At 38.3% G+C, this 14,905-nt stretch overlaps 1 protein-coding gene across 1 annotated transcript in view; it reads left to right on the top strand.

Moving 5' to 3' along the window:
- LOC118819423 (inactive N-acetylated-alpha-linked acidic dipeptidase-like protein 2) overlaps positions 1–14,905 on the top strand; it is a 321,925-nt gene that overhangs the window by 120,843 nt on the left and 186,177 nt on the right. Inside the window, exon 3 of the mRNA XM_036587209.1 lies at positions 11,991–12,258. Coding sequence (XP_036443102.1) covers positions 11,991–12,258 — 268 coding nt within the window. The remainder of the gene's footprint in view (positions 1–11,990; positions 12,259–14,905) is intronic.

The following is a 14,905-nucleotide window of genomic DNA, read 5'->3' as shown; positions in this document are numbered from 1 at the left end:
TATTCCCCCGCTACCTCAGCTTGCCAAGGCACTCCAGATGAATGGAAACACAGGCTTACCTCTTGAATAGATAAGATTTTTTTTTTCTTCAGGAATAACAGCAACAGATTGGCCAGGGAGATGGTTTCTTGAGAACAGATATTTTTTCCCCCAGGTTGAATATTGTTGCTGTATTGTTCTGTTGTATGGCGGTTTCATTAAAATAAGGGTTACCAGTGGCTGTAGGCCTCTCTATGGTCTTGGCAAAGGCATAGTCATTACACAGTATTATGATTCTGCATAAAACAGTTCTATGCTGGTCTATATGTTCAGTTTGACTGCAAATAACAAAAATGTTTACAGCATATATATGTTTCTATAGGTTTTTGTGATGTAAAGCCAGAAATGAAGACATTTTTCCATCTTTAATGTAACTGCAAGCAACAAAATTCAGGAGAAAAACATATGGGCAGTTATTAGGAAAATAATAATAATTGAAAATAAATCCTGATTAAGTGTGCACACCCCAACAACTAGTACTTTAATGAAGCACCTTTTGCATTTATTACGGCAATAAGTCTTCAGGTAAAACAGTCCTTACACCTGGGGCCTCATTTATAATATATCAATAATATATGTGTTATTATTAGTAATACTACTACTACTACCACTACTACTACTAATAATAATAATAATGATAATAATAATACTACTAATAATACTACTAATACTACTAATAATATATTCATATGCACAGATCTGACCTATGTGCTTACTTGTGAAAATTAGTGTTTCAGTAGTGATTTATAAAATATGAATTTGGTATGAAAATACAGATGAACACAAGTTTCCATATTGACATGTAAACAGCAGTGCCATTGTCCTACAGACATTACAGTACATGATTCAAGAACATTTTGTTTTGATAAATCATTTGTACACAAATGCTGAGAATTTCTTTTAAGAACAAATTTGGAATAAAATTCAAGTGCATTTTATAAATATCCTTTGTCTTGTAACAAAGTTTATGCTTCTTCAAATTACCAGGTGATCTTCTGTGTGCAGGTGAAAATTCCAGAATATCTTGTTATTTAAGGCTAGTTGTTATCACAGCTGTCTTGACTAGAGCTCCTGTCAAAACTAAAGAGAAGTCACCCCAAAGCATTATGCTGCCACCACCATGCTTCACAGTAGGTTTTGTGATCTTTAGTTGATGAGCTCATCAGATTGTTATGGCTTCTTTAGATAGGTCTGGATGATCTTTTTTCTGAGCAATGGCTTCTGTTTTTTGCAGTACCCCATAGCCCAGACATATGCAGAATATGAAGGATTGTTGTCACATGCAAGGAGTGGTCAGGATCTGCCATAAATTCCACCAGCTTTTTAAATGTTGCTGTAGGCCTTTTAGTGGCGTCCCTGATCAATTTTTTTCTTGTGCTGTGATCAACTTTTGAGGCTTTTCTTGACCATGGCAATGTCCCAGTGGGTCCTAGTGCTCTATGGTACATCTAAATGTATTAAAATATCTTCTGATCTGTAACTTTTAAAAGTAAGATTCTGTAGATATTTTGTCAGCTCCTCATGAATCTGGTCCACTAGGATGTAATCATGAACATATCAGGAACATCTGATGTTTATTTGGGGTTAACAAGAATTACTTTGGCAGGTGTAGTCTACATCCCCTGATCTAAAAGGGTTTGCACACTTATACAACCAACAGTACTGCTTATATAAAAAGATAGGGACGCCCAAATGGCACAGTTGTCTGAGGTCTTGCCCCATTGTAACAAGTTTAAACCCTGACAATGCCAGGAGTTCAGAAGAGCATAACTGGTGCTATTTAATTTCATGTAGTAATGTTTTAAATAAAAGAACGCTCTTATAGTCTTAATAGCATGCTTTGGCAGTACCTCAGAAATTTTTGTGTCTTCAATTCTTGTGATATTATGTTTTTGTTGTTCAGCCCAAGATTATCCTCCCACATGCTATAAGATGAGTGTTGGAATATGTTGACAATTGTTTGGCAGTCCATCCTACAACTGCTGAGATTCAGACTTAGATCCGGGAATCTTTTTCTACATCAGCTGTGAAGGTAGCAGTGGGACTCCACCTTCTAAAACAATAGCTTAATCAACTCTACCACTCCTTTTAAACACAAACCCAAAGCTCTCTCATTTCTCTCTCTCGGCTGTCCTGTGCCTCTCAGGAAGCTTTGGCTGTCATTAGCTAAACGTGCCTGCCAAACACCTTCCTGAGGCCCTGCGAGCCTTTCTTATCACTGCAAACCCAGTTATGTGTCACCACTTCCAAATTGGATGGATCCACTCAGTGAGGTGAGGTGATCACAGGCACACTTAGGCATCACTTTGCATTACCCATGCAGATGTCTTTGGGCTGTCAGGCTGCCGTCTCGCAAGGCAAATGCCGCCTTTTATCTTGTTCCTGAGGAGTTCATGCGAAGTTCGCCTCCTTTCTATTGTTTTCCTGCGACTGATTCGACGTCAGTGTCTGTGTATTTTCTGCTTCTCTCCTGCTGTATTTTTTATCTCTGCACTTGATGTGTGCTTAATATGTTGCATAAGACCTGACTAGAGATTGAGTTTGATATATCACTGTTTAGAGATCCCTTAGGCCAGTTTCCTGTAGCCATGCAGTTCTTTTTTTGTCTTACCAATATGACCAAACTTTGAAGCATAGGGCTACACAGTCATTACTTAATCATTATCGTGACATCTGCCTTCACAGTAGTGGTGTTGCAGAAGTATACAATATGCAAAATAGCCAATCTCTGAGCATTTTATTGTGTGCAGTCACAGATGTTATTTGAGTGTTTGAATGAATCAAGGTATTCATGTAATCCAATAAAATCTAGAAATTAATAATTAGTAAGTAACGATTACACAATCAGTGCTCCTCATTCTTAGGTAATACTAATTCTTCACTTGACTTGTGTCTTGGTTTAGTGCATTAAGAAAACTAGAAAATTACATATTTAACAAATTAGAAAATTTAGAAATCTAGAGCTGGGTATCATAGACGGGTATATAATGGTTCCGACCAAATAGCTTTAGCACTACTGAGTATTGAAAATATTTGTCATTCAATACCAAATTTCAGTACCTTTAGAATTTTACCAGCATCCTTTCATCAAATCTTCTCAGCATCCTTGAGCCAATAGGCAAGTTTGTTCTGAAATCTAATTGGTGATTAGTTTCAGGTTTATTTGTCATTTGCACATGTCAGGACATTTATGCATTGAAATGCTTGTGGTGAGGCTCAGCTAATCACTCTACAGAAAGTAAATAAGTAAAAATAAAAATACAAGAAAAACCAACTGAAATATATTAAATATACACAAAATATACACAGAATATAGAAACAATATACATTTTAAAGTGACTAAGTAACTCGGTGTTATTGTTATTTAAAGTGACCTGGTACTTTTAAAGCAAAGTATTTGTAATGATCCATAATGAATTTACTTCCAATATCTTTTTTAATAAAACAAATGGAAGTGATGTGGCAAGTGAACTAGAAGGTTCTCATTCAGTGCTCTCGTTTGGAGCACGAGAAGCTGCTGCTACTCATCTGCGATAAAATGCGCAGTTACGGTGAAATAAGATCCAGTGGCAGTGGATGTCCACGCAGCACATGTTACAGCTATTCTACCCATTTTCTTTAGTGATTTTATAACTTCGGTTTTGGTCTCGTTGTAGAGACGGGGGGGATCGCTGTGTCAGTAAAGTATCTTTGAGACGGGACGTGTGCAACATAGCGCGAAAGCCCTGTTTCGCAACGACTGAGAACCGGCGTGCAGACTGCAGGTCACATAGCAGCGATGCGTTATTCGCACTGCAGTTGGTATGTTAAATCTGCAACGAGAGACTGTCAAACACTAAAAAGTCACGAAGCTGAAGTTGCTTCTCTTTCGAATTCTCCCGTTCCACCTTAAGTGGTGCCGCATTTACATTCGGCGCCTCAGTTAGAATTTAAGGTGGAACGGGTTAATTCAAACAAGAAGCTGGAGAATAAGAAGCAACTTCAACCTCGTAAAACAGTCGAACGTTGAGAGACATTTAACTGATCTACTTCTGAGGAAAAGTTTTCTGGCGGAGATGGGAGGAAAGCGGCTGTAGGCGAAGCTTAAAGCAGAGCAAAGTAAATCTGCGCTCTCGTTTATATTGTTTAGGCTATACTAGGACATTATCACACACTGACACATACTGGACATTAAATGTTGTGGCTCCCAAGGTGGTTTGATTTTTGTTGAAAGGACAAAATGGCTCTTCTTAACATTTGGGTTGTGACTCCTGACCTAACCTGGCTTTTAACGCAGAGGCTGTTGGTCAGATTTCTCGCTCATCCAGTTGTGTTTTTGTTATGTGCCGCCACAGACTGTCCGGGCGCTGCACTTCTGCACTTCCAAGTTCCGCCTTTTGCGTTCCATCAACATTACGTTATAAATATTTAGAAAATCGATTTTTGACATTTGTGAATCAATTCAGAATCGTTTACGTCCACATCGCGATGCATCTAAGAATCTATTTTTTCCCACACCCCTAGTTTTCAGTATCTTGGACATATTGCAGTTGTAAAACTTTTATCTCAAATCTTAATACAGCTTTAACTACAGCCTGTATTGTCAAAAATGTTTTCTTAACAAGTTTTATGTGGGGAAACTAAACCTAATAACACAGATAATTTGACCATTCAGAAACAACAAAACCCTTGTGTGCTGTGTACAGAAATCTACAACCCCAACTCACTGTCAATCTGGCACACCATGTTCAGTGTTCAAGCCTCAAGATAGAAAAACAAGGGATATTCTGGTCTTCTTGGCCAAAAACCAGGCTTAGACCTTTTTTATACAAAATAATCAAAGTTTAAATCACAGTCACAAATATTTGCCAGAAAGTCACAATTGGATATTTGCCCTAGATCTTTCCACCTTTGTGTATAGCAATAACTAGAATATTGAAATACTGCTCTAATTCTGTCAGTGCTACAGTGAAAAACTGGCATTATTTGAGTGACTATTTTGGGAATGTTTTTTTGGGTGAATGTTCGAAATATCACAGTGTTGCATTTCTTCAATATTGTTTGACCCTATTGTAGTATATTTTTTCTTCCATAATATATAAAAGCACCTGTATATTCTCTATGTCCAATAGCATACCTATAGGTCAGTAATGTTAAAATAAATGACAAAAACACATGTATGATGTATATTAATGGAGTAACCTGTAACCTAACAAATATATCCAATGAATAGCACAATCAGTAGGCAGTGTGCTAATTCACTCTAGGGAAGGATTGTGTGTCTGTATGCATGTAACAGGATCTTTGCTGCTGTAAGACAGAGAGCTGTCATTCAAAAAGAGGAAGGTGTGTGAAGCCTTTAGAGCAGAAATGATTTGTCCTTCTGTACTGCAGATTTCTTTTGTAAATAGCTCCAGGAAACAATAGAAAAGTGATATAAGATTTTTTTGTGCTTTTGTGCCAATTAGAAAACACTTTTGCAAATAAGAGCCTTGTATTTGGCATGTGAAAGCGAGTTTCAATTAATTGATTACCTTTTCTTGATTAAAAAAAGGTCCAATCAAATTCATTTGAAATTCTTTTCAGTGTGGGAATCAGTGCTTTGGCAACTGAAGGACAACGAGGTCAGCCATTTTTCTTTGGGATGAAGGATTCCGCAGCTATCTCTCATCTTTGCCTTTGTCTGCACTTAAACACTGCAGGCCTCTTCAGGGACCCATAGGGAAAGTAAGGGCCAAGCACTTTTATATAGAACAGGGTTCATTGCTGCCGGTATTATCATCCATAATAGCATTCTGCCACAGTTCAATAGCCACCCAGACAGCCTCTGTCAAGTGTCATAGCCTCTGCCTAAGCAACCCCTGGTGACCACCTTCGCTGAGAAGAAGGATACACCAGCTGTCAATCAGCTCCTCTCAACCGCATTTAATTAACTCACTTAAATGTCAGTCGAGGGGGCTAGGACTTCGACCCACTTTCTTCCTCATATTCAGTGAAGAAAGAGAGAGAGAGAGAGAGAGAGAGAGAGAGAAAGAGAATCATGCTCACAATAGCACAGCTCAAAAGTACTTATTCTAACAAAGACTTTCACGGAGCATGAAATAGTTTGACACTACTACAGCACATCCACTTTTGATAGGATAATCACTCTGAAACACAGACAGCCAAATCCTCTCATAAGTGCTACGAGACAGGTTTTTCTGTGTGAAAATGTTTGCCTTTCTTCCTCAGAGGGATCCTTTCCTGTGATATCTATATCAGTCTCAGCAACAGATGGCCCCCGAATGAAGACTGTGCCATTCTGGAAGTCTCTGGCTGCTTTTGGCCCTAGCCCCCGGCAGCAGCCATCGAGCTGGGCTTGTGTAGAGAGAGCACTGTGTTTTCTTTAGGCCCAGGAGCAGGCATCAATCATTAAGGCAAGCTGTTGAAAGCGACACCCCATCGAGTGTGGCAGCAGCCGAGGCATTCCTTCGAGTGTCTGTGCGCCACGCCTTTAGCGCCACCACCTCCTACCGTAATCTCTGCGGTTTTCGGCTCTGGTCAGAGGGGAGGAACGGCTTAGGCGGTTTTAGATGGACTAGAAGGGACCCAGTGTCCAGTGTTCTGACTCTGCCACAGTAATTAGCAGCTCTTAACTGTAAGAATGTATAACTTTCTCTTTGCTACACAATCAACATCAGACATTTGTGTTTCTATCAGTGGATCTGGTTCTCAGCAACGTTTTTTTAGCTTTATGGAGGCATTTTTCTAACGCTACAGAAAGGAAAGATAAAGTCAACTAATTATCACAAGCACTTTAATCAGGGCACTGAAATAATTGTTCTGTACAATCCTAGGTGTTTTTAGCATCAAATATAGAAGTGCCATTTTCACTGTAGATCTTGTTGTGTTTACAGTTCTAGGCGTTGGAGAGAGTTTTTTTTACTGTGTTCAGAGTTCTCTACTGCTGCCACAGCAGAATTGATTATAGCTTTTAAATTAAACACTATGTTTCAACCTTTCCTGCCCATGGATGTTCAGCCTAAGAGAATTAACATCAGTGTCAGTGAACAATATGTCAATAATATGAAATTCAGTTTGGAGGCACTTTTGCTCCCACTTTGTACATTTCTGTAAAATTTTGCAATTTTTTTGCTGCTTTTTTGCCCTGGGCTTTATTTAATATCTTATCTTAAATGCTATGTGTGTGAATAGTGGAATGCTAGAATAGTAAAAACACATTTGAGATGATTTTGTGCTTTGGATATATGTATATCTTGCTGTAATGTTGACCTTCAGTTTACAAGATGATTTGTTCTCCACTATTGTTAAGTAGAGGAATATAAAGATTCATGTAAAGCCAAATAGAGCAAAACCTCCAAGTAAGAATTCACAACTGAAAAAAAAAAAACATGACAGGTAATAATGCAGCTGCATGAACAATTTGCTGTTTGAATGATTTCAAAGGTCCTATATCATGTTGAAAGTGTGTGACTTCAAAGTCTCTTCACATCAAAAATAATCTATTTTTACATTATAAGCCATGTTGGCATTGTGTAAAGTGCTAAAACTAGTTTGCTACATTGTTTTTTTTTTCACATCAACTAATTAATTCCATCTGCTTGGATAAAGGATATGAATGACTTTATTCCCCAGCTCAAAGGATAGAATGACCACAAAGATAAACTTCTGACAGAATAATAAAAAAGAATGTTCATGAAAGTGGAGATTTTTATTATATACCAAAAGATTCAGTGGCCAAACCACGAGTAGACTTACCCTTTTATATCTTTCTCTGTCCCACCGCTCTATTAGGATTACAGTTTAAGCACTGCAATTATTCAGCCCAGCACCACCTACGGTATTATATTGCACCCTCTTTATGGCTATAACAGTCCCCACTCTTCTGGCAAGCTTTTCACAAGATTTTGGAGTGTGTCTGTGGGAGTTTGTGTCTATTCAGTCAAAAGAGCATTTGTGAGGTCAGACAGTGATGTTGGACAAGAAGGTCTGGCTCACAATTGACGTTCAAGTCCATCCCAAAGGTGCTGAATGGGGTTGAAGTCGGGGTTCTGTGCAGACCACTGGAGTTCCTCCACACCAAACATGTCAAACCATGTCTTTATGGACCTCACTTTGTGCATAATCATGCTGGAACAGAGCCCCCAAACTGTTGCCACAAAGTTGGAAGCATGTGTTTGTCTAAAATGTCTTTGTATGCCGTAGCATTAGCATTACCCTTCACTGGAACTAAGGGTCCTAGCCCAGACCCTAAAAAACAGCCCCAGACCATTATCCCTCCTCTGCCAAACTTCACTGTTGGCACTATGCATTCTGGTAAGTCTCTTGAGATTTTGTGGGATCCAGCAAACCTAGATTTATCCATCAGACTGCCAGATAGTGAAGTGTGATTCATCACTCCAGAGAACATGTTTCCACTGCCCCAGAGTCCAGTGGCTTGACACTTGGCATTGCACATAGTGAGCTTGTGTGCATCCCCTTGGCCATGGAAACTCAGTTCATGAAGCTCTTGTGTTGATGTTGCTTGAGCACACATTCACAACAGAAGTTAGATCACTAAGAGATTATAATTGATTTGTGTTATCAGAATAACATTAAAGCTATGAAATATATTCCTTTTCATGTTTACTTGTTCAAAATGGGAGTTAGATCATATTCTCTACATAGCAAAATAAAAGCTTGTTAAGGGACAAAAGTAGATTTTTTTGCCTTGGCTTTAAAGGGTTAAGGACAGATAGATTCTGCTTCTGTGTACTGTCAACATGGATTGTACATCACTACAGTCAATCATAACCTAAAGTAGAATGCTCAGTACAACAGTAGGAAAGTATTGTCTGTTATGAAACAGCTATGTTTAGTCTCTGTTTAGTTGTGGTGGGTATAATAAACCCACATATGAATAAAGTGAATTGAATTGAATGGTTCTGTCAAGGTTTATATAATTTTGGCAGCATTAAAACATTAGAAGTCTCTTTGAAAGGTTTGCAAGCTGCTGGATTTCATTTTGTTGTATTTTATTGTCTTAAAGAAAGAACAGCAGCATGTCCTTGGGACCAATCAGTAATTACAGATGAAAAAGAACACAATTCCGCCGCCTTTAAGATGGGGAAAATGTTTAAAATTGATAGGAGGTAGGGGGAAAATTCTTTTGCACTGCCAGTTTTTGAATGCAGGAGGTATGTAGTATTCATTTTTGTTATGTTTTAACCACATAAATGAAAACATATTAGAATGAATAGGCAAAGGAGTAATTAGACAGTTTATCATTGCTGTTGTGTGCAAAAAGTACTGAGACTACTCAACAGTAATTGTAGTGAATTAGCATGTCTCAACTTAGCAACTGATTGTTAAAGCTAACTTTACACACAGTTCACAGTTGCCCTTCATTAACTAATGAAGATAATAGGCTTAATGGCTTGTGAGTGCAATAGATTATGTAGAGACTATAGTTATAACATAGACTGAAGCTTGATAAGGAAGTGTTACTAGTGCTGGGCTAGATTTTCTTCTGTATATGTAAAGCAATGATGCAATGAGTAAGGTCTTCATAGTAGGGCCTGATATGGCCCCATATGATGGGTCTGTAGGGTTTCTGGTTTGATTCCTGGACGTGCCATAGAGATGTTGACTTGCTGAAGTGTTTTGAGTTTAATTTAGGTCTGCTCAACATATCATTTCGGGAACATGTCCTATGAATCCTGTGTTCAAAATGCACTATAAATGCATTTATAAGGTGTTATATGGCATACATAATACCAGTCACACTATTTTAAAGGTGCCCTATAAATTATTTACAGATACTTATATTATTAACAAACTTTTTTGTCATATTCAAGTAGTTATAATTACATGCATAACACTTTATAATTCACGAGTGTATGAATTTTATAAAGTCAGGTTCCGTAATGTATTATAATATTTGTTCATAAGAACATTGTACACACTTATGTTGTAATGCAATAAAACGCTTTATAGAGCTTTGTGCCAGGGCATTAAAAAGTTTAAATGTAACAAGGGTGTCTTTTAAATGTTAAAGAATTTTAACTTTAGTACATAATATTTTATAGAGCATTATTATTGCTATTTACAGGCTGTAAGTAAGATAAGTAAATCTAACTGGCAATGGCGGGCATTATAAGGTATTTTGTATTCCATATAACACCTTATAAAAGCATTTATAAATACAGGATTTGTAGGAAGTGTTATGTTTTATATTTGCTATGAGCATCCTGACCAATCGCAGGTGTTCTTTGGGTGTTTGGAAGAATCAAGATATTCACATGATCCAAAAAAAAAAATAATAATTGCAGTCAAAAATAGCACCGGCCAATTCTTAAGCAAGTCACATCAAGGCTTCACTAAGGTGTTTTTAATATATTGGAAGGTATATTGCATTTGCAGTTAGGGCTGTCACGATTACTCGATTACACGACTACAAATATGTTACTTGATTAAAATCGATTACTCCAGTTATAAAATGTATGTTTTCATTAATCAACTTAGTTTTTATGAATCAACTTAGTTTCCATAGTGAATGATGAACAGGGTTTCCGTAAGGCTTTGTTCAGCAGCCTGAAAGTTCTCCACCAGGGGGAGCTATAAGTACTTAAATCATTTTACACATACAAAATGTTTGTATACAAAGTAAAAGTGTACAAGAAATAGAAGGTTTTGTTTAACTAGGTCTGGACTGAATGGCTCCGCAGAAGTTCTTGAAATGACTGTCTGAAAGCCGATTAATGATTTCTCAGAATTTCTTAAGTGACCTTAGCAAGCATTGTATTGAATTGTTTTCAGAAGCTTCATTTTATTATGTATATACGTAATTGGGGAACATTTGAAAGGCTCTGCATTGTATGTTATTGTCCAATTAAGCCTATTTTTATTATTTAAAAAAAAACAGATTACTTGTCAAGTAATCTTCAAAATTGGTAGATTACACAATTGCCAGTATAATCAATAGTAACTGCAACTATAATTGCAAAATGTAGCAGTATCTATCCATGGTGCCTATAGTCTCTGTGTTGTGTAGTATAAAATCTAAATATAAAAAAATGATTTATTGCAAAAACCTAAAATATACAATACAAAAGTCCTGCTTGAAGTACACTTTCTGTGATTACTACCATTAAACCAAATGCTGAAAACCCCAAGCTTCAACAGAATGAGGAATAGAATGAGAAGATCAGTCTTCTGTGGGTTTTCATCTAGCGCTCAAGTAACAATGCAAATGTGGGATGACTGTTGTTACTTTGGTGCTGCTGTGATTTTATACCCATCAATTACTGTTTTCTTTGCTGTCATTCAATCTTCACTAACACTGTTCCTGCTGTTTCAGCCTTTGTGCTGTTTCAGCAGTTCCTGACTGGGGTTTAAGCAAATCCGCTGGTAAAGCTGCCACTTAGTTGTCCTAAAATAACGGAGCATGTCTTTGTAATCTAATAAGCTTGAAACTCGGGAGCAATGTTAAGTTGAAAATTACAGTGCTCTATGCAGTTTGTCATCTGCATAAGCAGTGATGCCGCACCTTATCATCGCTTCATTTCCCTGCTTCATGCTAAACCATCTGTTGATAATCCACTCCCTCCCTACTATACTTTTTTTTTTTTTGAAAATGGTGCCTCCATTTGGTCAGGAGACAATTGATTCCAAAGCCATTTTCATCAGTTGCGTTAACTGAAGCTTGTCCAAAACTGAAATTGTGGAGGCCTGTCTTGAATTCAGTCCCAGGCTTCTTTGCTACGGCTCACAGAGTGCTAGCTCTACATCAGCACACCATACAAATACCTTTGAGGGATGCCAGTGTTAACCCAAAGTCAACAGCGTACTAATTAGGCTAATGATGATGAGCCTCTTACATATTCATCTGGGCTTTGTTAAGCGCTGTCTTGTCAGTTCTGCTTTTATTGACACTCTCAGTGTGATGGATGCATGTATCGATATATATTTTCTCTTTTTTACCAACCCCACAGGGATTTTAACGCCTTAGCCGAGGTCGGTGAGGAGGCCCGGACAAAGCGCCTTGCCCAGCAGTGGGAGGAGCTTGGTCTGAAGAATGTCCAGCGGTCCAGTTACAACGTCCTCCTCAGTCGCCCCGGCTCCTTCCCCAATACAGTGGTTGATGTGACCAGTAACCATTGTTACCTGCCCAATGGAGCCAGTTGTGAAAATTGGAGCAATGCATCATCTTCTGAGCAGCACTTCGCCTTTGCAGCCTACTCAGCCACGGGGACACTAGAGGTATGGCAAAAACACTGTGTTGTAAGGTCAAAACAACCTGATGCAAGAAGAACCTGAATTATTTACTATAATGTAGTATATTAAGGCCTCCGTCATTCATCCCTCTTCACAAAAAGACACAGTGCAACAAATGAGAGAAGTTAAGCACAGTACACAGGCGCTGAATATGTCCTCCAGTTGGAAGGTTAATATAAACCCATTATGCAAGTCAGTTTACACATCACAGCAATGTGTGATATATAGAGGGGCTATTTTTAGAGGCCGTGCTTTCTGTCTCCGGAGGGAACGGGCAGCGTTGAAGGAAAATCTCCATTATCCCCTTCAAGTCCGACAACAAGCATTCTAAAGGGATGTGATGAAGAAAAAGTTGCGCTCAGGAGTCGGTCCGTCTTTGAAGTCCGTCCGCTGAAAGAAGGGTCAAAGTCATCCATCAACCGAGCTGCTCTTGTTTTTTTTTTTTTAGGGCGCTTCAAATTGAAACAGCATTTGCAATATCTAAAAATCAGCAGTGAAAAAACAAATATGGCTCGCTTGATGGATGAAATGCCTGGGGAGCTCATAGTAATGCAGTGTGCAGAGGCGCGAGAGAATCTTGCAGCCTCTGAGAGGTCACTGAGCATCGCACATTAAGTCCACACTCCAACTCTCAGCCATACAGCACGTATTAAAAATTAACTACCTCTTGTGCTGAAAACATACCAATGTATACAGTCACTCGTACCAATGCGTGGGAAACATTAGAGGAAAAGTCAAATAACATTTTTTCCAGTTTTCGCAGAATATGAAACAAACTTACCTCCCATAGGCTTCCAGTAAAATTGCTTTTAGACTGTAATATACTAATAATATGGTGACACAATATTCTTCAAAAGTTGTGCATTTATTTCTGTCCTGAGATAAGATCTGATGAAGAGCAGAACACATCTTCTAATTGGCCTGGGACTTTTTTTCTGCTCATTTGAAAGTGGTGGATTGTGATGTATTTCCATATGTTTTTGCTTCCACTGTGGTTGAGTATGAAATTCATCTCGAGAATAGAAACAAAGCTAAATACTAGCAATCAAGTTCTTATGTTAATAATAATTTTATCTAAACATCAATGGATATGTTAAAATATTGAGGCAGTAAAACAGCTCCACTTACCATATAGGTGCACTTTTTAGTAGGTACAATCTACAACCTGCATACTTTGTTAGTCCTCTTTCACCCTATTCTTAAATGGTCAGGACCCCCACAGAACCACCATAGAGCAGGTATTATTTGGGTGGTGGATCATTCTCAACACTGCAGTGAAACTGACATGGTGGTGTGTTAGTGTGTGTTGTGCTGGTGAGAGTGGATCAGACAGAGCAGTGCTGTTTTTTAACAATGTGTCCACTCACTGTCCACTCTGTTACACACACCTACTTTGTTGCTTCACCCTGAAGAGGTAAAGTCAGAGACGATAGCTGCACAGTTTGTGCTAGCCTCTCGTTCTTCACCAGTGGTCATAGGACGCTGCCTGTGTATTTTTGATTGGTGGACGACAATCCGGCAGTGACACTGAGGTGTTTCAAAACTCCAGCAAAACTCCAGCTGTGTCTGATCCACTTGTACCAGCACAACACCACATCAGTGTTACTGCAGTGCTGAGAATGATCCACCACCCACATAATACCACATAATACTGTGGTGGTTCTGACCTTTGAAGAACAGGGTGAAAGGGGGCTAACAAAGTATGCAGGGAAACAGATGGACTACAGTCTGTAATTGTAGAACTACATTTTGGTGGGCATTTTGGTATACCGTTGCAGCTGCTACAATCCTGCAGATGGATAAAGGCCAAGCAGTATTGCCAGAATGACTACAAAAAAGATGAAAAGATATGTGGACACTTTAGATGCAGTTTCCAGAAACACTATGAGGAGCAGATTAGCTATATTGGTGGACTGGATCTGTGTAACCTGCACACCTCTCAAGTTCAGAAAATTCCAGTGCATGACATTTTACAAAATCTAATGAAAATGGCTACCAAAAACTGCCAAAGCCCTTAAATAATTAACATATACATACATATGAAGCTGCAGCTGGGTTCTTATTTACCAGCTTCTTATTCAAATTTTCCATTCCACCTTAAATGCATCTCATCTCACTGGCTGATTGAATGCTGCATCTGAAACTGCACATTCCTATACCTTGCATACTATGAGTACACGTCTAATGGTACAGCACTATTTTTACATACTTTTTAGTGTGCTAGTATGCAGTTTGGGACGCAGCAGAAGTAACACAATGGGAAATCTCAGTCATTTAGATTCCAGCTTTCATTTGTAATCACTACAGCAACTAGTCAAATAAAATGAAGGCAAATATGTAGGTTAAAACACTTTAATTATTAGTTTTAAACTGAGTATTGCAAAGAAAATGTCCTGGTTCGGAGTTGGAGTTTTCACTGCACAAAATTCTGAGGCTAGTGAAGACTGCTTTCACAGCCACTGCCGTATGACATATTAATCATAGATAATACAAGAGTATTGCTAATGACTATTTGTTGTATTATGCTGAATGCCATCATTCATAAACTTTGCAGTTTATGGGGCTCGAATTGCTTCAGACATCTTCCTCTTTTCCCTAATTTCAATAAGGAAATCAAACGTTGAGGAATATC

Source organism: Colossoma macropomum, unplaced genomic scaffold (genome assembly GCF_904425465.1).
Source record: "Colossoma macropomum unplaced genomic scaffold, Colossoma_macropomum, whole genome shotgun sequence".
Taxonomy (NCBI): Eukaryota; Metazoa; Chordata; class Actinopteri; order Characiformes; family Serrasalmidae; genus Colossoma; species Colossoma macropomum.
Note: the sequence above shows the minus strand (reverse complement) of the source record. Positions and strands in the feature narration are given on the sequence as shown.